Source organism: Patagioenas fasciata, chromosome 19 (assembly GCF_037038585.1).
Source record: "Patagioenas fasciata isolate bPatFas1 chromosome 19, bPatFas1.hap1, whole genome shotgun sequence".
NCBI classification, from domain to species: Eukaryota; Metazoa; Chordata; class Aves; order Columbiformes; family Columbidae; genus Patagioenas; species Patagioenas fasciata.
The window spans coordinates 2681750-2704486 of NC_092538.1; the positions used below are offsets into that span (position 1 = coordinate 2681750).

General features: G+C 52.5%; 1 protein-coding gene across 3 annotated transcripts in view; it reads right to left on the bottom strand.

Annotated features, from left to right (window-relative positions):
• MTMR4 (myotubularin related protein 4) overlaps positions 1-21893 on the bottom strand; it is a 57659-nt gene extending 35766 nt beyond the window's left edge. Inside the window, exons 1-3 of one of the 3 annotated variants that reach the window (XM_071817142.1) lie at positions 17145-17248; positions 16299-16501; positions 374-447 (exon numbers count right to left, since the gene is read on the bottom strand). In XM_071817142.1, coding sequence (XP_071673243.1) covers positions 374-376 — 3 coding nt within the window. In that variant the 5' untranslated portion in view covers positions 377-447; positions 16299-16501; positions 17145-17248. Of the gene's footprint in view, positions 1-373; positions 448-16298; positions 16502-17144; positions 17249-21606; positions 21709-21756 lie in introns of those variants that run through there. The other 2 variants (XM_065853118.2, XM_071817143.1) reach the window with 2 other exon arrangements.
• Positions 21894-22737: the final 844 nt, after the last annotated feature.

Below are 22737 nucleotides of genomic sequence, written 5' to 3' on the forward strand. Positions count from 1 at the left end.
CATTGAGAGGTGACAAAAGAACAGAATGAGAAAGCCCAACATTTGGTTTTAAAGCAAAAATACATCAGTAAGCCACAAAACCTAAATAACCATGTCAGTAGCCCAAGGAGGCAGAAGAGGATTCCAGTCTTATTTACTTTTTTCCTGGTATATTCCAATAAAAAATCTAAGGGTAAACTTGTCCTACCAACAGCATCTTGGCCACAGTAATAAAAGCTCTCTATATTATATTATTCTATATAATATACCAGCACTCTTCTTTCACATTCTCTTATTTATTCTCACACATTTGGCAGCAGTACAAGATTTGGACACACAAGGAAAGCCCAAAACCACCCCCAGAGGCCAAAGGCAGACTGGAATATGTACTCACCATCCTCAGACACCGTCCAAAACCTCCTGGTTCGATCACAGTTCAATCTCTTCTTGTTCTGCCACTGGTCTCACCTGCAGCAAACAAAAGATAAACCAGAGGAGAAGTTTAGATCAACAGAAATGAGACTTCAGCATGAACACAGAGGGGAAAAAAAGCAAGAGCCCAGTGCTGTACTATCACTGCCAACCTGTTTAGTGCCCTTTCCAGGAGCTGTTGGAGATCAGGTTGAGCATCGCAGAGCGACACCAAACCCTCTCGATCGGACACGACACACAGCACACCCAGAAACACCGGAGCAGGCCCACGGAAGAAAGACGTGGTCATTACGGTTCAAGGACCTGAGGAGGATCCTTATTCATACAAAGCTCAGGTGCTTGGAGAAGATTGCTGGTGTCTTGGGGGAAAATCGCCTCTAAAAATCTCATTTCAGGTGCCCAGGAGGTGGGGCAGGATGCCAGAGCTCCAAGTGCCTTGTGAAAACTCGTAGCCCCTTCTGCCAACTTCCCCCGTCAGCAGCAGGACAGTTGGGGAGGCCTTTGAGAGGAGGGGAAAAGCCAAGGAGCGAGATCTGAGCAAGGTCCCGCTCCCAGAAGAACCTTTCAACAGCACTGGGTGGTCCCACAGGCAGATCCTGGGATGTCCATGAAGAGACCTTTCCTTGAGGTTCTGCCAGATCTCTCCGATGCGGGATCATTTGATCACCAACATCTCTCACCTGTCCAAATTCCACCTTCTGTTCTGCTCTTTCAGCCCCACATACACCAGTTACATGCAGTTAAACCCTGCAGCTGGAAGGGGTCGGCAGCTCCGTAGCTGCTCTGTGCGCTCCGTCCCCCCGCTGGGTGCACAAACAGCGCAGGAATTTGCACACACGTCTCAGCGTTTCTGTTCAAATAACGATGTTTTAAGTGGGGATGCTCAGTATTTAAGCCTAGCCTGAATGGCTCAGAGCGCACCAAGCAAACCTGATTTTTGCCAGTTACCGGCAGCCTGTAGGACACCAAAGCTCCAGGACTCCTCAACGACTTTGGTAACTTTTGCTTCTATTTGGTGTAAAGTTTTTCCTCCTTAGATGAAATACAAATGTCAACAAATCATAAAAGCACAGAACGGTTTGAGTTGGAAGGGAAACATCCACAGCTTCTCTGGGCAGCCGGTCCCAGGGCCTCAGCACCCCCATGGGGAAATATTTGTTCACAGAAACCCAGGCTGGTTGGGCTGCAGGAGCTCTGCAGATCCCCAGCCCAGCCCTGCTCACGCAGGGTCACAGAGCAGATCACACAGGTGGGTCCAGGCGGGTTTGAATGGCTCAGAGAAGGAGACTCCACACCCACTCTGGGCAGCCTGGGCCAGGCTCTGGCACCTCCCAGCAAACAAGTTTCTGCTCATGTTCACATGGAGCCTCCTGTGTTTCAGTCTGTGCCCGTTGCCCCTCACCCTGGCGCTGAGCACCACTGAACAGAGTCTGGTCCATCCTCTGACACCCACCCTGAGCTATTGATCCCATTGATCAGATCCCTCTCAGCTTCTCTTCTCCAGCTCAACAGCCCCAGCTCTCTCGGTGTCTCCTCATCACAAAGATGCTCCAGACCCCTCAGCATCTCTGTGTCCCTCCGTTGGACTCTCTTCAGTAATTCCTTGTCCTTCTTGAACCAGGGAGCCCGAACTGGACACAGAACTCCAGACGGGGCTTCATACCTGTTGTAAATCCACCCTTTTTCAGTGTAAAACTGTGGAATTGGAGAGTGTCTAAACATCTCACACAACAAACCCCAGCTGAGAATGACTGTTCCTTCCACCATGGTGGAACCAGGTCCAGCTACATAAGAGTTTCTGAGTCCTTGCTCAAGGCTTTCTGCCCGCTCAGGGGTTTCCTCCCCAGCCCAGCATCAAGTGAGGTTTGACACCCACAGCTCAATGCCAGCATCAAGGAGTCATCTTTGAAATGTCACCTCCATCGCGCACAAGCAGCACCGAGTCCTTCGCCCTCTGTGCTCCCCCAGTGCCGGCAGGGAGGAATGACCACCCTCCTACTTCCACGTCATTTCTCATGCCCTGCCACACACTCCACGAGAAAAGACATGAGAAAGGAATGGGAGCACAGAAGGGATTAACAACTTGTGCTCTAAATGAACTTCCATTTCAAAGCAGATCACCAAGTGCCACGAAAATATGAAAAAAACCCACAATGGCAATCAACATTTTTTCTAGGAAAAGAGAAAAAAGCCAAATCCTGCTATGCTTCAAACCCTATAAAACCCACATCCAGCCTCTTTTCAACTATCAAAGCCTTTCCTCCATTATTTGGCAAAACGACGGCACAGATCAGGCTTCATAGAGATAAATAAAATCTAGTAGCAGCTTACAAAGCCTCTAGAAAGAGTTGCTGCCTCTGGTGACTTACAAATTAGGTGAAAAACACAATTAGCAAGGGAAATGAAATGATTTGTTCACTAGTCTGAAGATACCTGAATTATTGATCACAGCAAGTGACACACGAGTACTTGTCCTGCAGCACAGTTTCTACCAACTCATTCTATTGCTGCTAAAGGCCACTTCAGTTTCTCACTTCCTCCCTGCTAGGAGAAGTGGGTAATCACTAGAAACTGTGATTCTCCTTGGCTACGTCAGGTTGGAGGATGCTCCTCCTCGCTCCCATCCCCCAGGCCCATCCTGGAAGCCCAGGAGGAACCAGGGGAAGCGGCTCCTGCAGCCGCTGAGCTCAGCGCACAGGAATGCGGCTGCTCCTCCGCCCCGGAGCCGCCTCAGCCTGGCCGGAGCAGCCGTGGAGCTGAAGAGGCTCCTGAGGATTTATGAGGTGATACCACAAAAACCCAAGTGCTGCTTGTACCACCAAGGAAAGCCTTGGGTCTCCCAAGTTACACCTGGCCCAGTCCACCCGTCCACAGGCACCATCAGTCCTGCACTTGTGCAGCTCCAAGTGCTCCTCCACTGGTCTCCAAAACACATCCCCCTGTCTCACAGAACCCCAGAGTGTCAGGGGTTGGAAGGGACCTGGAAAGCTCATCCAGTGCGATCCCCCCACGGAGCAGGAACACCCAGCTGAGGTTCCACAGGAAGGTGTCCAGGCGGGTTTGAATGTCTGCAGAGAAGGAGACTCCACAGCCTCCCTGGGCAGCCTGGGCCAGGCTCTGACACCCTCACCCCAAACAAGTTTCTTCTCATATTTAAGTGGAACCTCCTGTGTTCCAGTTTGCACCCACTGCCCCTTGTCCTGTCACTGGTTGTCACCGAGAAGAGCCTGGCTCCATCCTCCTGACACTCTCCCTTTCCATATCAATCCCCATGAATAAGTCCCCCCTCAGTCTCCTCTTCTCCAGCTCCAGAGCCCCAGCTCCCTCAGCCTTTCCTCACACGGGAGATGCTCCACTCCCTTCAGCATCTTGGTGGCTGCGCTGGACTCTCTGCAGCAGTTCCCTGTCCTTCTGGAGCTGAGGGGCCACAACTGGACACAATATTCCAGGTGTGGTCTCCCCAGGGCAGAGCAGAGGGGCAGGAGAACCTCTCTGACCTACTGACCACCCCCTTCTAACCCACCCCAGGTACCACTGGCCTTCCTGGCCACAAGGGCCCAGTGCTGGCTCATGCTCACCCTGCTGTCCCCCAGCTCTCACCCTCCTTTCCAAAGCTGGTGTGTTTGACTGGCTCCCGGCTCTGCCGCTGTGATTTCCCCCAGCGGTCGGTCCCCAGCCCCAGGAGGGAGGACGGCAGCTGCCACCCCGCACCGCTGCCAAACACCGGGTTGGCACCCATCACCTCTCCTCTGGAATCCCACATGGTTTTACAGCCACTCAAGGAACGGTTTCCCATAAAATCCAGGTGAGCAGCTCTCCTAAAATCTCAATCATGGGGGCTGCACTGCAGCTGGCCCCTGCTATGCCCAGCCAAGGCGGAGGCTGATGCTGCTGAATTAAATGAAGAGGGGACCAGAGACAAAGACAAGACAAAAAGGATGAAACTGGAGAAGAGATAAAAGAGCACAATGCCCTTTCATGCATGGATGGGAAGCACAGCCCAGAGCCTCCTGCTGTTCTGCTGCCGTGCAGTCTCGGGCAGAGCACAGGGCTGGTGTCCTACGGCCGGGGACCGGCAAAGCCAGCACCCCCTGCCCTGCGCACCGACACCAGCAGTGCCGGCCCCGCCGCCCAGCCCTGCCCGACACATCCGGGCTGCGGAACCAGAGAAAATAACTCACTTCACTCAAGCATTTTTACAGCCTGTATCCTACCCTGGAACTATTAATCCCAGAGCCAAACCCTCAGATAATAAGGAAATGTCAGAGATGAGAACACTCATAAAAATCTTAATTTGCTCTCCCCATAGCCCTCTCACCCGTGTGACTCACGGTGTTATTGCACACTTCGTTACACAACAGCCTGCTTTCCTCCAGGGATTTTTGCCTCTCTCAGCGTCAAACAGAGCGGCAGGGACTGAAGCAGCGGCCGTGCTGGAACCTCTGCCCTTGTTTGCTGCAGGTGCTAAAGGAGACGTGGGGGCTGCAGGAGAAGGACAGGACAGAGCTCTGCCCGCAGAGCCGGACCCACCGTCCTCCTTGGGGACGCTCGGCCACCACCTGAGCCACATTTCACAGTGGAGCAGCGACTATTCTCCATTTTCTGGATCGCAGCCCTGGATGCAAGCACCGGGTTGCCTCTCAGCTGCAAGACAAGTCAAGGTGTGATCTAAACGGTACGTGCGCCAGAACACCCGACTGTCCAAGCAAACAAGGAGGCTGCTGGAAATCAGAAGAAACCCTGACTCCCTCTCTGCCCCTCCACATCTCACGGAGGTGCCCTGAAAGCACATCGCTGCTCCACCCGTGTGTTTGCCAGAGCCCCACAGAAAACCTTGTGAAAAGCTTAACAGCCCTGTCTTGAGCACAGCTTAACAACAGCAAGCCAGGCTTAGGAAAAGGTTGAATAATAAGGAATGGCAGGGCCGCTCCTGCAAGCCCTGGCAGTCGGAGCAGAGCCCTTCGGCAGGGGGACGGACGCACAGGGGTATTTCACACACACGAAAGGTGGAAATGCAGCAATTGCTCATTAGAGCTCCTGGCCTCGTTAGCGCTGCCGTGCCGCTGTTTTCGGTGGGTGGCCCTGCTGGCAGCGCCGCGCTTCCCGCTACCAGGCTGGGTTTTAATTGCATATAAAACTCGGCCAATTGTTTGCAGTTGGAGCGGAGCTCCTCGCACTCAGTGCTGCCCCAGGCAAAGATTTTGTTTTAATTTCAGCTAAAATGGGAGAGTTAGTCCTGATGCACTTAGTGGGGAAAAACAAGCCCCGATATTAAACAGGAGACGTTAGAAGAAATAACCAGGAACCTTATTAGCCTATTTTGATCCCAAATGAAACAGAACAGCCATCTCAGACCGCTCAACTAATTAGAGGCTAAAAATATAATTGCCAGACCACATAGTTACATGCAAAGCAGATTGTATGGGACGGTCTTTGTTATTTTAAGCAAAATTACAGGTCTGAGGGCTGTTTCTAATGAATGCCGCTACCAGCTGGTCTTCAAAAGAAAAAAACTTACTGATGAATAACTATTAAAAGAAAAGCTTGGGAATGTCACAGTAATTCCAGATGATGTTGACGAGTTGCCCAAGTATTCAGATTGCTCTGCAACGCTAAAGCAATTGTAATTTAACTGCATGCGGGTATAACCAGAGCAAGGTATGAATTCAGAGATCCACAATTACCCACAAGATGAAAAGCTGGTGCTTTCCGGTTCAGGTACCTTAGAAAACCGCGGAGCCACCTCTGTGAGAGCTGCCAGACAAGGAGCAGCAAAGAGCCTCCTGCAATAATATATAAAAGTAGGAAACGGCCGAGGTGGCGAATCGATGGCGTTGCTGCCACCGGGGTCGTGGCTGTAACTGCCAAGGCTCAGACAGTGAGGTGGAAGCAGAAGGACAAAACCCATCTAGTGACACAAAGCAGAACAAGCTCACATATGTAGCTTAAAAAAGAAAAACGAGGAATAAAAAACAGAGAGAGAAGACTTGCTCAGTATGTTGAAGTATTTCTGCAAAGTATAGTGAGCTCTGGGCAACTCAGCTGACGAGGACATAACTCGAGCCAGTTCCTGGTAGACAAAGTTTCAGAGTTGGACAGATTCCACCAGGCTGATGAAAAAAACCTGGTTTTTTTTACTGCTCGGAGTACTAAAACCAGATCAGATACTTATTTATGTGCAGGTCTGAATCCCCACAGGCTGCCCTCGGCACAGCCCCCTCCGGCTGCTCTACCCGGGTTGGGACTCGGGGTGACAGAGCAAGAGAGTCACCCCGCCTGGAGGGCGAGAGAACTTCTCCCAGGGGATAACACACACGCCTTCTCTGTCCCCAGTACCAGGGGATGGTTTTAGACCAACAAGCAGCACAGCACAGACATCACATTGCTCGGCCAACGGCACAAACCCACGTCCTGCCCGAGAGCTGAACCACCCGGCTGAACCGTGGCCACCGCCGCAGCTGGGACATGGTAACAGCTGGTAAACCCTTCCCGTTCACCCGGTCTAAGTCAGTTCGTTATTAAAATGCCCGGAAAGTGCTTCCCTTCTTATTTAAAAGCCATCCAGACCTCTTTGGAAAGTCATTAGGCTCCCCTCGCATTTGACTCAGGAACACCCCGGGTGCAAACACGGCGATCACAGCCAAGAGATGAGCCGAGGACACAGCAGCTCTTCGCAGGGCTGCAGAGAGCAGGGAGAGCTCTGGCTACACAGCACCACCCCACAGCAGAAATTCACCTTTTGGCCCTCAGAATCATCCCCAGGTTTGGCTAGTGCTTTGCTGGTCCTTGTGCACATCCTCAGTCCAGATTTACACAGAGACATCAGACACCGTCCTCCAAAACAGCAGCGTTACCGGTCATGGAGTCAGGCGGGTGACATAGGGACAGGTTCTCCAGCCCTGCTTGCCTGAGAGCTGGGAATTGAGGAAAGAAAAAACAGCCTATGCATGTGCCGGCTGCAAAGGAGGGTGGTTGAGCGTGCATGTGTGGATAAGGTTACAGAGAACGCAGAGCAACAGAAGGACAGAAACCAGAGCCCACACCGGGAGAGCAAATCCCTAAGGAAGCACTGGAGGAGCTGCAGAGCAAGGGAGAAAATGGGCAAAGCCAGTTTAGGGAAGGGATTTCAGGAGCACAGCTGCCACAGAGACCAACCTCCCAAATGGTGAAAGAGGGGGAATAACCTGGAGGTTTTTCCAAGCTCCAGGATTTTGCACCAGCAGTTCTAGTATAGCAGGCAAGGCAGGCTGAGGAGACAAGGGACCTCGGTCTGAGTAAACTGTGTACAGGGGACTTACCAGGAAAGCGGGGAAGAAAAAGAAAATATCAATCAATCACAGGAGGTGAGCAGGAGCAAGAGAAACTACACAGCGTGGGGAAGGATTCAGAGGCAGGAGAAAATCTGAGGATAAAGGGGAAGGAGAATGGTGTAATGGGGATGGAGGGACAGCACAGGGTCAGAGGGCAAACCAGAGAACTTGTGCCTGGTGCAAGGAAAGGAGAAGAGTGTGTGGGGAATGCAGAGAGGACGTTGATAGTGTTTTGCTTCATGCCTGACAAAAGCAAAGCTCCTCTTTGGTGAGGAGCAGACCCGACAGGAGCCTTGAGCCTGCGAGGCTGCAGATGGGCCCGGCGTGTGGCTACAGCCCTGCTGGGGTGAGAACCAACAGCAGGGGTTTGGGAACAGTAAATACATGAGAGGAGAGATGGGCTGGAGATTGCAGAACTCGGCAACAGAAACAGATGCTGAGGGCAGAGACAACGGTGGCACCAGGGCTCCCTGCTGGTGCTGAGGACCTGGGGCACAGGCAGTTTTGGCATTCGTGCTGGTGACCGGTGCAGAAGTGAGGAGCGTGAGGGCGATGGGATGGCGAAAGCGGCAGCCATGGAAGGAAGGATGCAGGAATGTAGAAGAGGGTGTGGAGGGAGCTGGAGCGGGAAATGGGCAAATAAGATCAGAACTCAGGGGGAGGAAAATACCACCAGAATTGGAAAAGTGCCTGACTCACTAGGCTGGGCCAGAGATACACACGTAGTGAAGACTGCGACCCACCTCTGTGCTCCAGGCCCAGGGAACAGCTTAGCCTGGGAACACTATCAAAGCTGCCTAATAACTTTTTTTCCAAAACAGGGAATAAACGAGGAGATCTTTATGGTGCACCCAAGCTGCAGGACCACTTCTCCAGCACCGTTGTGTCTGTCCCATCCTTTCCTCTGCCACAACCCACTCGGCCAGGAGTCAGGAGAGGGGGATGCGCAGGAACAGAAAGCAGTTAACACTGTGTGCAAGACGGCAGCGTATGGGCAGACAGACCGACAGACTCCAGCCCACCTCCAGCAAGAAGGGTCCAGCAGTGTCACCCAGATGTCACCAAGGTGTGGGGGATTATGAGGGACAAGAAGAGAGCCCAGCACTCTGCCAGACCCCTAATGAGCACTGCTATCCATCACCGCCATGATTTTAAGCATAATTAATTCCAGCAGCCTGCCTGCCAGCTGACTCCGCTCTTCATGTTAATGACAGGGAAATCAGTTTTAAGAGGGAAGCAGTAACTGCGAAGGAAGCCCCACAGAAGAGCAAAGATTGTTAATGTGCATTACCCCAGAACGTCTCCTTTCTCTTGCCAAGGCTGTGGCAAGGAAATAAATACTTTGTTCTGCAGGCGAAGCAGCCCAGGGACTGGAGGCAGCCGGTGGCACCAGGTGGCAGCAGCAGCCCAGGGATGTTCCCTTGGCAGGTCGGGCTCTGCCTCCTCCTCCTCATCTTCCTAACGAACTGGCAGAGAACGGGGCTGGCAAGGGCTCTGCACGATGCCACTTGCGCTGCCATCGCCAATTCATCTCCCATCGCAGCCAGGGAGAAGCTGACACACCAGCAAAAAGCAAGACAGTCCCCTCTTTCATTTCAATGACACAAGGACTTTAAGAGCCCCTACTGTCCCCGCCCTCCAGGCCTTTCATCCCGAAGGGATCTGAAGGCAACCAAGGCTCCAAACTGAACTTCAGAACCATCAGACTAAGGGAGACAGGAAATATTTCCAAAGCCCCCTGTAACTCCAGCCCGTTGTTCTCCAGTTTTGTTTGCTTTTCTTTAAAAAAAAAAAGCAGTTGGGACATCTCAAGTCACAATTAAGCCTTTATTCAAGTACAAACAATTGCCTGGTCCCTGCCCAAAGCCCTGCAGATGGATCCAGCCCAGCTGCAATCCTGGCTCCTGCTCGTCTCCCTGCACCCCGGAGGGACACACGGACACCGGGCAGCCCCGTTTCCCCTCTCCACACCAACCGCGCGCAGACTTGAACTCAATCTCAGGAAGGAAGGAGCATCAGCTTTAAGGAAACGGTGCCTGCGCTGCTGAGGTCACATCCCAAGTCTCCCAGCTGGAGAAGAGCTGTCTAAACCGGTCTCTGTGCAAACACTCATTTCTTCTTATGCACCAGGAAAATTCACCTTTTAATTCCCGTCAACTCGCGCAGTCTTTGACAGCCACGGTTTTCTTTGAAAGCCAGTCTTTGTGACTGCAGAGAAAAAAGCCTGAAGTATGTGACCCAAATGCACCAGAAGGCTCACAAATCAGAAGATAAAGCCCTGAAATGTGTTGCTCCCCTCTCCACACCGTCCTGACTTTCCCAAGCAGAGCTCCCGGTTCCTCAGAGCACGAGAGGCTCGTACTCACCATCTGGGTACTTTGAAATAATTTTAACTTAAGAGCAGCAACACAACTTCCGCCCAGTTGCTATTATTACAAATATAACTCCTATTACTCTTCTACACAGGTGGGTAAACATACTCATCCGGTATTATTTTAGAAGCCTTAAGGTTTCTAAGGCATCAGCCACAGGACAGGATTCATGAGGGAACAAAACCCCTCCGTAAAGGCAACTGGAAGCCAGGCAGGACAGCTCTGGCATCCAAACTGGTACTAAACTGGTACCTGCAAGCACCTGAATCCCCATCAGGACTCAACAAAAAACAGTGCCTGAAAGGAAAAATGATATTGCTGTTATTCCAGGAGATGACATGCCCTGGGTGGTCCTGCAAAATGACTGGGTTTGGCAGCCCCGAGACAGACACATGTCAGCACTGAAACCTCCGGGCTTGTTCTGCATGTGCTGCTGAGCAGAGGTGGAACCATCATTATTTGTAGCCATGGTACCATCAGTATTTGTAGCCAAAATTTCTAGGAGACCTTGTTTTCTTCAAGGGTAGTTATCTTCCATGGGATAAAATGAAGCATTTAGTTACTCCCATAAACATGTACATGGAAAAGCTACAACTGAAACTCAGAGGACAAGAAAGCATTGAGATTTCTTCTCCCGACTCACCCAAACCAAGCCCAGTTTCCCCAGTAGCCTCCCCACAACCAGCAGAGGAGGATCCTGCACCGGGGTCTGACAGCGACATCCAACCGCTGGAGACGTGCTGGGAACACACAGTTCCCGCTGGAAACCCAGCTCCTCTATAAAACGTGCAATAATCACACCATTATCAAATTAAGCGCACAACTCCACCTTCACAGGAAGAACACTCTAAACCAGAGCAACAAACATCTGCTCGGGGTTTCTGCCATCAAGCCGCAGGAAGACAGATGACCACAAGACGAGAGGAAAACCCTTAGGAGTTGTTATTAATAAGTTAAGAGCTCACTTTTGATTATATGTGCAGCTTGAAATCTCTCGGTTTTTTGCTAAGCATGGTCACCCATCAGTCAAACCCACCAGTGCCGGGTTTACGGGCGGCTTTTCTGATGGTGGGTTCTGCCGACAGCCTGGCCGTCCCGCCCGTGTCACCACAGGGAGCTCCGCGTTGTCACCGCTGCTCTTCCCAGCCACGAGCTCAGAAACCTGCACCTCGTGGGGCTTTTTCTGGGGTGGTATCACACTGCTCCCTCCCAACACCAAGCAATACCTAACCTGGCCTTTAGTAATTTCCCTTTCCCCAAATCTCTTGTTCGAGATGGTTAAGCTAGAGCCTCTGGTCTTTAATTTCTATCTGGAGCCTTTAAAAATGTTGTGCACTTCAGCAGCAGAAAATCAAGGGAAATCCACCTTGCATGCTGACCTGCTTGCCTTAATAAACTCACCTCAAATGACGTGGGCAGGACAGCAAGTTCAGGTGAGCTTAACTGCCCCCACGCCTGCTCTCTGCCACCAGCTTAACTGCTTCTAAAAACAGCGCTGCCCATGACGTCCCCTCTTAGAAAGGGAAATCCCCAGGCAATCAATACAAGGAAAGAGAAGGCAATTCGATATATATAGCAAGTCCCCTGCTTATTGAGCCGTAAGAGCCGCACAAATCCCCAGGCACTGTCCCTGCCCCGCTGGCAGCTCCCCCGGGACAGGGCCGAGGACACCACGGCGCACACTCGGTGCTGAAAGGAGCCCGAGGATTTAGAGTTATCTCCTGCAACTCACACTGATTGTTCTAGCGCTAGGAGCGGAGTCTGGGATTTCTTACCTGAAAGAACTGATTGTATTAAAACTCATTAAGGATCAAATTCCTGCCTCAAAAAGGTTCAGGATAAAAATGAAATGCAGCAGACTTATTATATCTAAACACAAAGACAAATTTCAGGAGGTAAGGGGATTTTTATCATTTTTGCTCAAATATGAGACAGCCAATTCCTCCCATCGCTGACACCGATGAAATCCCACAGCTGCCGATACCAGCAGCAGATCTATCGGCAATTTCAGCTGCAACCAGATCTGGCCCAGCACTGTGTATGAATTTCAGCACATGCTCAGCAGCACGAGCCAGCACCTGGGGCTGCTGCACAACCGCCCCGGAGCCGGCAGCGATGGAGAACGGGCAGAGCGGAAGCTGCACCTCGGAAATTAAACCCTCGAGGAGGTGTCCTGTTTCCCATCTTCTGTAAAAACCCTTTCCCTGTGATTTCTGGGGGGTGGGGGAAGCAGGAGCAGCCACCGAACAACCCACAGCATGAGTGCACTGGGATCCTCAGGGAACTCCAACAGCTGAACCAGCTGCTTGTTCCAGCTTCAGTTTTGACCACTCTGTCATTAGCAAAACACGCTGAAAATGTGACTTCCTCTGCCACAAGACCTATTGAACCTTTCCTGAGAAGTCAAGTAACTTCCTCTCTTATTTCAATAAAAAGAAGGCAAGCCCACAGGCGGAACAGTTCCTCTCATACTTCTGCAAATTCCTTCAGCAGAAACACCTACTGAAGAAGGAAAGATGCAGTAAATGAGAGCGAGGAAGAGAGGTAGGGAGGGAGTTCTCACTTCTCATCAAGTCTGTTTTACTATAAAACAAAACTGTTAGTCTGCTTCACAGGACAACAACACTTTTGCTTCCTCTTTTGCCTCATCTAGCAACGGCAATGAAAGCTCTGCATGTTGTTCCCTAATGAGGCAGTTAGGAGATCCACATTGAACCTCTGCATTCAACAGTTTTATGTTGAAAAATAATCTCCGTTTACTCTCCCTGCTGAACAAAACAGGCTCTGTCTAGGATCATCTTATCCAGCATCCAAAGGTGCTTGGCAACCCTCTTTCTGATGGAAGCAGAAAGCAGGCAGTGAAAAGGGATCGTCTGCCAGGGAGGACACTGCTGCGTGCACAGAACCACAGAACCCCAGGCTGGTTGGGCTGCAGGAGCTCTGCAGATCCCCAGCCCAGCCCTGCTCACGCAGGGTCACAGAGCAGATCACACAGGTGGGTCCAGGCAGGTTTGAATGGCTCAGAGAAGGAGACTCCACACCCGCTCTGGGCAGCCTGGGCCAGGCTCTGGCACCTCCCAGCAAACAAGTTTCTGCTCATGTTCACATGGAGCCTCCTGTGTTTCAGTCTGTGCCCGTTGCCCCTCACCCTGGCGCTGGGCACCACTGAACAGAGTCTGGTCCATCCTCTGACACCCACCCTGAGCTATTGATCCCATTGATCAGATCCCTCTCAGCTTCTCTTCTCCAGCTCAACAGCCCCAGCTCTCTCAGTGTCTCCTCATCACAAAGATGCTCCAGACCCCTCAGCATCTCTGTGTCCCTCCGCTGGACTCTCTCCAGTAATTCCTTGTCCTTTTTGAACTGGGGAGCTCAGAACTGGCCCCAGAACTCCAGGAACAACCTCCCTGACCTGCTGGTCACGCTCTCCCTCACACCACCAGGTACCATCGGCCTCTTGGCAAAAGGGCACATTGTTGGCTCATGGTCAGCCTGTTGTGGACCAGCAGACTGAAAGTATTAACTTTGACAGAAAGGGGAAAGGGCAAAGACCAGAGTAGGTAAGAAATGATCTCGTGCCAGTCCCAGGCAGCGCAAAGGACAGGAGGGAGGGGGATGAGGCACTCGCTGGCACATTCCAGCTCTGGCATCTGTTCCCCCTGCGGATCTGCCTCGCGGCCGTGCTGGCTGCTTGCCGGTACCGCGGCATTCCCGGTACCGCGGCATTCCCTCGGCAGCTGCCTGCAATCCGTCTGCAGGCCCTAGAACGAGCACACCGTCTGCAGGCCCTAAAACTAACACAGCACCTTGGATGCTGGAAGCTGCCGCTCTCCTCACGGGAACAGTCAGTGGTGTGAGTCAGCCACAGGCACAAGAAAGGACATCACCGATTCTGCAGACAAAAGCACGGCTGTTCATTCATTTCTTCTGATCGTTTGTCTTGAAGCACTGCAGGGGCTTCCCCACAGGCCCAGCTCCTCACTAAGTCCATCAAATCTCAGCCGGAGGCTACTCCGTTAATTACCGCTTCCTGCACCAAGTCTCACCCCTCACCTTCGGCAAGCAGAAAAGCTGCCCCCCAATATGGTTCTTCACTCTTCCAACCTACCAGGCTACAAAAAGCAACCATCTGCTCCTCTAGGGTCAGCATCACAAACATCACAGAGGAACATGGAGTCAACATCATTGCTTAACGTTTAAAGCAAAGACGAATTTTGCCTGGGTCACATCTCCGAACACCACTGCCTCCCCACAGCTCTCACGCGTTCTCACCAGGCACTGCAGACGCCCACTCCAAGGATCGAACTGCCAGGCTGAGGAACAGGAATGAAGCTGTTGCAGCCGTCGGGCCAACAGCAGCAGGAGGATCAGAACAAAGCTGCCGCAGCAACAGCCTGGAGGTGCCGCTGCCCCCGGGGCACGGCAGCACTTGACGCTGCCCTACAAGATGGTGCAACCTGGCAAAGCTACAGGGAAAGTCTGGGACTTGCTCTTAGGTCCCCTCGGGGATTTCTGCGCAAACATCCAACAGCTGGGAGTCTCCCACCGCAGCCGCTTCCCTTACCGCAGGACTTCGAACAAAACGATTGCGTGTTCTGGCTGTTATGTTCCCTTTAGTTACAACGGCCACTACAATAACGCACCAGAGGTTCAAAACCCCCTGGAAAATAGGGACTTCACAGCCTAAACCAGCACTTCTCCTTTGAAATCAAGGTACTTTCTCTTCCCATAGGTGGTTAAATCCCAACACGAAAATACATTTTTCACCTGAGTTGGAAGCAACAAGGGCCTGTGCAGGGCAGCAGTGTGGGAGCTGGAGCAGAAACAGAGGGGATATATAGCACCGAGTTATCCTGGGGACGGCAAAACTCCCTTAATCGAGTAGTAAACTTCCTTTATAAAGGCTTTGTACCAATCCAAGCTGTGGTACCAACCTGAGCCAAGCAGAATCAGAGCTGGCATCACCAAAATTCGCTTGGTTAACAGACCACCAGCCCAGCCAGGCTCCAACGTCTCTGCCAAGAGCCACTGCTGCTCTCAGCTCTGTCCCCTCCCTGGACACAGCGTTGTTCCCTTTCCTGCAAAAGGGACAGCAGCAGCACACAGAGCCCCAGCGCCCTGTGGACACCAGGGCCACAGACAGAGCAGTTCCCTTGCTGCAGGCAAAAGGAGATTTCTCTTTGCCCAGACACCCTCCCTCTCTGTCCACAGCTACTCGCTGGGTTTGCAGACGTATCCGTGGCCTCTGGATATCCCCAGAGAAGGTGAGAGAAACAGGGGGCACCAGCAGCTTTCCCTTCCTGGAGTAGTTACCTCTTGTCAGCTGCTTGTAAAGGGTGTGGATGTGAAAAATGTGAGCCAGCAAGTCCCCTGACAGAGACATATGAAGTGCTGGCACTTTCTAGAAGCAGATCTCCCTTTCATACCAGCCAGAACAGCCTTGTGCCGGTCACAGAGATGTTTGCAGAGGACTGAGAGGAACCAGGCACATTGTCCAGAAACACAAAAGACTCAAATATACAGAAAGAAAAGTCGATACTCAAGAAAAAGGAGATTGAATTAATTGCCCTGCAGGGATCCCAGTCTGACCCATGGGGACTGCAGGGACATGGCTGCCCAAGGCAGCCGCAGAACCCAGCAGCAGTTCCCCATGTCACGAGGACCTCAGCTTTAAAATAAAACAACAAAAAAAAGAACAACCACAAAAAATCAGCATTGAACTACACCATCAAAGGAAATAACTCCCACATGCAGAGGACATAAAAGTATCAGGCTGTGACAAACCCTGGAGTCACAGCACTCATCAGACTGCAGGAGCATCAGAGGGGGAACAAGGGGCTGACAAGGGCCCAGACCCACCCAGGAGCACAGGAAAGCTGACAACAGCACTCCAAAAGCTTCAGCAAGAACTGTACTTTGGCACAGCCAGAGGGAAAATGTAACACTCCGAGTCACCGGTAATGTAGAGCTGACACAGCATCTTCAGCAGTATGTAAAGCATCTTAAAAAAAATCTCCGATCCTTCCAGAAGAGCTCACCAAACCCCTCTTTGCTGTGCATCTTCCCACCAACCCCCCAAAACACATTAAGCCGTTTTTCCCCCACGCACCCACAGCCTCTGCCCCACCACACACGGGCTGCTCCGTTTCACATCTGCCTTCAGCTTCCCCAGGCTTTGTGCCTCCAGAGATTCACGTCCACTTACCCAAGTCTGACCTTCAGGGCAGCGCAGGCTTTTTAAGTTCGCACCCAGCTGCCGCAGGCTTGCTCTGAAGTTTTCAGCAAGATGAGAGCATTTTAGCCTCTGGGAAATTCAGTCTGGCATTAGAGAAGGAAGGCAGGAGCGTCTTTGGCACCGGGGCAGCTGCAGCCGTGACCTGGTGGGCGGCAGGATTGGGGCTGTGCAGCCTGGCCAGAAAGCAGAAGCACAAGCCTAAATGATGCTGACGGGTGAGAAGCAATGACGCTGGGACTCCTTACGTTCTCCTAAACCTCCGCCCAAACCCCTGGGGTCAGGCCAATGCTGGCAGGAGAGCTGTGCTGCAGGGAGCACCCACCCTGGCCACGCTCTCCCCAAGCACTCTCGGTGGGATGTTCCCAAAACTGCGTGTGACTCCAAAACCAGACACTAAATGGGACAACGGCTCCTCTCGTTCGCATTAAAATAGGGACACACAGTTCCACTGGGCTCTGGTGGTACTCGGTGCTATGTGCCAGTCATGCTCCAGCAATAAATTGCACTTCCACTGGTTACTTTGAAAGATTTAAAACAAAAAAATAAAATTATTGTGAATCCAGAGTGAATATTGTGAATAAAAGAGACAATTGGATAGATTTATGCTGGATTGCCACAAGGCACCCATCCACTCACAGAAAGTTGGCTACTTCAACAAGTTTCTAGAATAAAACAGAGCAACAAAACCCTGTGAAGCTTCCAGAAGGAACAATGCAAACTGCAGCCTGCAGTTTCAGCAGAGCCCAGCAGAGAAAGACTGGCAGAGTCCAAGCAATTGAACGGCCTGGAAAGTAGAAATGCTTTGAGGGTCCTTACCATGCAGCTGTCACTCACACAGCACCACGTCCAAGCACGTTCTGCCAGAGCAAACAATTCCACAATTTTGTTTTGCAACGAACTGGTCAGGTTGGAAAAGGAACAAGGACTCCGCTTTCCAGCCATGAAATGGAAGCAAGCAGAGCTCCAGAGAATACCCTGCCAAGAATGCAGGCTTAAGTTCAGATACAAGACTTTGCCCCCGCGAAGATAAGTTGTGAGCCGTGTCTACCTGTGTCTCTGCTGCCAGGACCGACTCCTCCAGAGAGGGGTGGAGCTGATGGCACTGAGCAACCTCAGCAAGTCACCGGATTTGGCTTTTTGCTACCTCTCAGGCAGAGGTGCCCATCATATCGCTCGTACTGTGCTATCAGAGCAGTCCAATCCACTTTATTCCCCGCTAACGCCATTCCCAAGGCTCAGATAAACCTCAGTCCTCATCACCATCCCCCCCACGAACATTGTGCCCGTTCTCCGCAGCGCGATCAAATTCGCGCTCTTGCAAGAGACGGCGCAATATTTTCTTTTCCTCTGGAAAATAAAGACAGCAAAAGCAGAACGGTGCTGTGTGTGCCCAGGACAGCTGAACTTCACGGGTTTACAGCGCATGAGATCAGCTGTATCAAACACACTGGTGAGCAAACGCCCCACCTAGAAGATAAGCAATGCGATCCATAAGGGAAGGAAGATTGATAATGCTCTAGATGAGAGACTAAAAGGAATAAGGCACCTACGGATACACACAACAAGAAAAGGAAGGCTCTGATGCCAGTAACTTGATACGTGTTGAAACAGAATATACAGTCACTTAAGTCTCTTCTCTTGGGACATGCTCTGGACAGGCTTCTCCCTCTTGAAGAAGAAATCTGAGGGCATCTCTCAGCTGAGAAGCAGCAACAAAGTTGCAATAATAAGTAGCAAAAAGTCATTTCCACTACTAAGAGCACAAACCGTGTGATTTAGTTTTGTCCTTGTTATGTCCCATTATCTCCCCCAGGAAAGGTGAGAACCTGCTCTCCAACCGGACATACACAGATCGCTCAGGGTTGCAGAAAGATGCTGCAAAAACAAACCCAAAAGCAAACTGATTTCCTTGATTTGATCCCCGTCACCCGGGGAAGAGGAAAACCCAGGTCCAGCAGAGCAAACAAAACCTGAGCACAGGGAGGGCCGAGCACAAACACGGCAGGAGAACCACGGGACTGTCCATGGACCCGCAACCTCCGCTGAGTCCAACGCTCAGCAGCCGTCAGACCGACCACCGAGGGACGAGGGAAGTGAAGCTGGAGGGAAACAGATGTCAGGTAAGGGACATGCGTGTGTGAAGCCCAAAAAGGACACCAAGAGCTCAGGCTTAGAAAGGAGGGCTCCCCAGTACCAACACATGCTCTCTTGCATGAAATCAGGCTCATTTCCAATGGGATTCAGCCATTGAATGTGTCTCGGTTTCATTTCAGCTCGCATTCCCAGTCAAATGAGCCAATTTTCCTGTGCCGGCGAGGAATCAGGCACCACCGCGGTGTGCAGAGCGCTGCTGCTGCTGGAGCCTTTCAATCCATCGCGGCGCCTGAAGCGCTGGCTGCAAAGCACCTCGCACCAGGGCCGCTTCCCTCCTCCCAGAAATCCATCATCTCCCACAGAAAGTACACCCCATTTCCTTGGATTCAGTTGTGGGCCATGAGGTACAGACACAGTTATACTTGTTGCAAACGCGGAGAGCAAGACGGTAGCCAAACAACGCGCACTGAAAGTAGGCCTGAACAGGCATTTACTATTTATAAGATAATCATCTGATCCCTCCTAGGGGAAATCCTATCCTTTCGGGCTGCTGTGAGCACAGAGCTGCACAGTCTCCACAGAACTGCCAGGGAAGAACGGAAGGGAAACAATTATACCGGCAAGGAGCACGCTCAAAATTCCTTGTGCTCCATCACAGCGCAGGCATCGTCGTGGAGAACAAGCCAGGGATTACAAGCAGAGATTAATCTCTTACGCTAATTTGTTAATAGCCAAGTAATTTTTAAATAGCTCTCTTTCCCAGTCATCATTATCTAAAAAGGGCTCTGATTTAGTCCTGCAAATGTCGATGTTTTCCTGTAAGCAGTGATAGAAGAGTTTCACGATAAGAGTCCACATCGAAACCCAGAAACATGTCAACGAGTAGAAAACTCTGGCTGGACAGAGTCGCCTTGGAGGGTGGGCAAGCAAGGAAGGAAGAGAAAGGTATGAACTTTCATAATTGCCTTTTAGTTATTAATACCTGGGGGAACATTCCTGTCCTGGGAAGCTGAGCGTGATGTGAAAGTACGCAGCACTGTTTTGTTTTGGTTTTTTTTCCTGTTCACATTTCTCCCTGATAAAAATAATCTGGGTTAGATTATACTGCTTGATTTTCTTTTAAAACAACGCTCGGTCATTTCCAACCGCACACACTCCTTCAATGGAACCACTCATCCCTCCAGTCTCCTTTTTAATTCACTTACCAAACTATTATCGAGAAGAACTCTGTCCCTCAGATGACAGCAGCCCCTAAAGAAGGGCTGAGGACACGGGAGTGGAAACAGCTCTGTCTCAAACTCACAGATTAAAGCAGCAACTCAAGGAGGCGGCCCAGCTCCCCAGCAACCCTCACCCACCGGCCTTCAGGTGAGCAAAGCTCAGTGACACAGGCACCGGGTGGGGGAACGGTCGCCCACAGCGTCCCCTGTGCTCCAGCCAGCCCAGGACAAGGGCGACTTTGAAAAGCCCCACGTGAACAAAAACTAAAAGCGAGCCAGCGCATATTTTGGCAGATCGAGATAACAAACAGCTGGCACAGCAGCATTCTCCAAAGCCTCTGTAGCATGGGAAGATCTAGCCCTAAAGTTCCCCCTTAATTATTTTTTTTCCCTTCTAGCTTGCCACAGACAAACCCGACAGCAAAGCGACACTTCCAGCAAGACAGAAGGGCTGGAATGACTTTTCCACAAAGCTAACAGCAATCTGAGGAAATTTCCCTGTTCAGGCTCTCTGAGAAAAATCAAATAACTGTCACTGCCAGTGTAAACAGATTTCTGCAAACACAGCAAAGGGGAAAACAGCTATTCCTAGAAATTAATAACTATAAGTAAAACTCTTCCATTTATTTACCAGTCTTATCTCTGTTTGCTTAGATATTCATCTTGCAGCGAGCACCCTGAAAGACGTAATGTGGCGACCCTACAAACCTGCAAGCAGAGCGGACCACAGAACCTCCCGCGCTGGTAACTGAGCTACAACACTTGCCATTGCTTTTATTAAAAGAAAAGTTTTGAGGTTTGATGCAAAAGTTGCCAGCAAATACAAAGTCATCACTAACTTTGGGAAGTTTGTTCGCACACTTGATTATCACTTCAGAATATATGCCCTGGTTTCTATGCACGCACTCGCATAGCATGACCAGCCGCACTGAAGTCCCACAGTCCAACTTCTGTCCTCCCCAAGTACACACACACTGACTGAATCTCATTGCATGAAGCAGACCGGAGTTCTCGTACTGCATGGCAGCTTTTTTCACCTTTAATCCCACCCTCACACATCGTCTCTGAACTCTGCCCAGCTTTCCACCAGCCTTCGCCCCACACACAGGCACCAAACCTGGGCACAGCACTACAGAAGTGCTTTTTCCCTGGTAATAGATGCACCACCCCAGCCAGAAATATAGTGCCAAACTCACCAGACCAACCTATTGGATCCTAATCTCTTATTTCTCACTCAGCACTCCAAGTTGCTTGTGTGCTCCATCAGCTTTTAGCTGCAAACTTTCTTCAGGTCACCGACAAAAATCAGCAGTAGGATCTTTAGGAGACTGTTAACATAATGTCCCCAATAATATTCTGGGAGCCACCGACCTTACGCAGGTTATTTTGAGCTCAGCCCCCTTCGGTTAATTCAGCAGGAAAACCCAAAGGCATCGCATCAAATACTTTAGGGAAACCTAAGTTTACAACACGTAGTTGTTTGAGATTTTTTTAATAAATGTAAAACTTGCAACAATGTTGTCTCCATATCAAACTTCAGCCACCAGCAGTTTCAAACCTCCACAGAGAGCTTCACCACCTCCTGCCCAAGGAGGGGAGACACCTTCTCCAAAAACCTGCACCGTGTGCGGGGACACCGGGCAGACCCCAGTAGGGAGAGGGGCAGGACCAGCCTCTGTTACCGCGCTTCGTGTGGCACAAGAACCCCGCGACCGGGAGCTGTTTCCAGGGTGGTCTCCGGGGCGGCAGCGGCGGCGTCGCTCCGGCCCGGGGAAGTCCAGCCGGGCCCGCAGCCTCCTCTCCGCAGCCGAGCTCTCCCAGCCCGGGGCTGGGGAAGGGCTGTCGCTACCGGAACGGCGCCGCCCCCAAGCCCGACCCGGCGGAAAACCCGCGGCCCGTTCCTTCTCCTTAACGTGAACCGGCCTTTAAATCTCCGGCACCTCGGGGCCGCCCCCTGCACTCACCAGCCACCCCACGCCGCGGCGGGCAATAGCGAAGCCGGCCCGGGTCCGCCGTCGCCCGCCCTACCCGGTAGGGCCGCAGGGCCGCCACCGCCGCCTCAGCGCTGCCGCCGCCCGCCCCTCACAGACAGGCCCCGGGGAGGCCGCGCTCACCGGGAGGCGGCGGCGACGGGGAGAAACCTGAAGAACGCGCGGGCCCGGGCAGGACCGGGCCGGAGTCAGAGGCCGCGCTGGGCCCGCGGGGGCGGCGCCGGGCGGGGAGTGGGAACCGGCGGGTCTCACCTGCTCCGGCCGCGCCGCTCCCGCCTCTGCCGCGTGCAGCTCCCCGCCCTACCCCCCCCACCGACCCGCGCGGTGCAGCCAATCAGCGCCAAGCGCCACCGGCACCGTGGGCCAATGAACGGAGCAAACGCGTCCCCGCCCAGCGCCACCGTCCGCCGGGACACGCCCTCTTGTCGCACGCAAGCCCATCCCGTGACCCAGTGCGGCGAGCGGCTCGGGCGGGACCGGACGCTCAGCGCCCAATGAGAAATCACAGCGCGTCCAACTGCAGCCAATCCGCGGCCGGGCTGCCCTTCCCCTCAGAAAACGGCGGCGGTCACTGGGGCGCCGCGGGGGGGCGAAAATAACCGGGGGGGCATAACCGGAAAGGGGGCGTCCGTCACGTGATCGGCCCGGTGACCGGACAGCGCCGCTCCTGCGCCTGCGGGCAGCGGGCAGCGGGAACCGGCCGGTGGGGCCCGTGGGAGGGGAAGGGCCGGGATTTGGGGAAAGGGGCGTTCCCCACGTCCCCCGCACTGGCGCAGCCCGGGCCCCTCACGGGCAGCGCCACCTCCCGGCTGCCGGGTCCTGGCCAGGGCAGGGCGGCACTGGGATCTCAGCACGGGGCTGGGGCACCGCGGAGCCGTGACGTGTCAGGGCTCCCCAACAGGCCTGCGGGGCCTTCAGGATGGTGACAAGATCGTGAGGCCACCCCGTTTTACCACAGAACACGGAACCCCAGGCTGGTTGGGCTGCAGGAGCTCTGCAGATCCCCAGCCCAGCCCTGCTCACGCAGGGTCACAGAGCAGATCACACAGGTGGGTCCAGGCGGGTTTGAATGGCTCAGAGAAGGAGACTCCACACCTGCTCTGG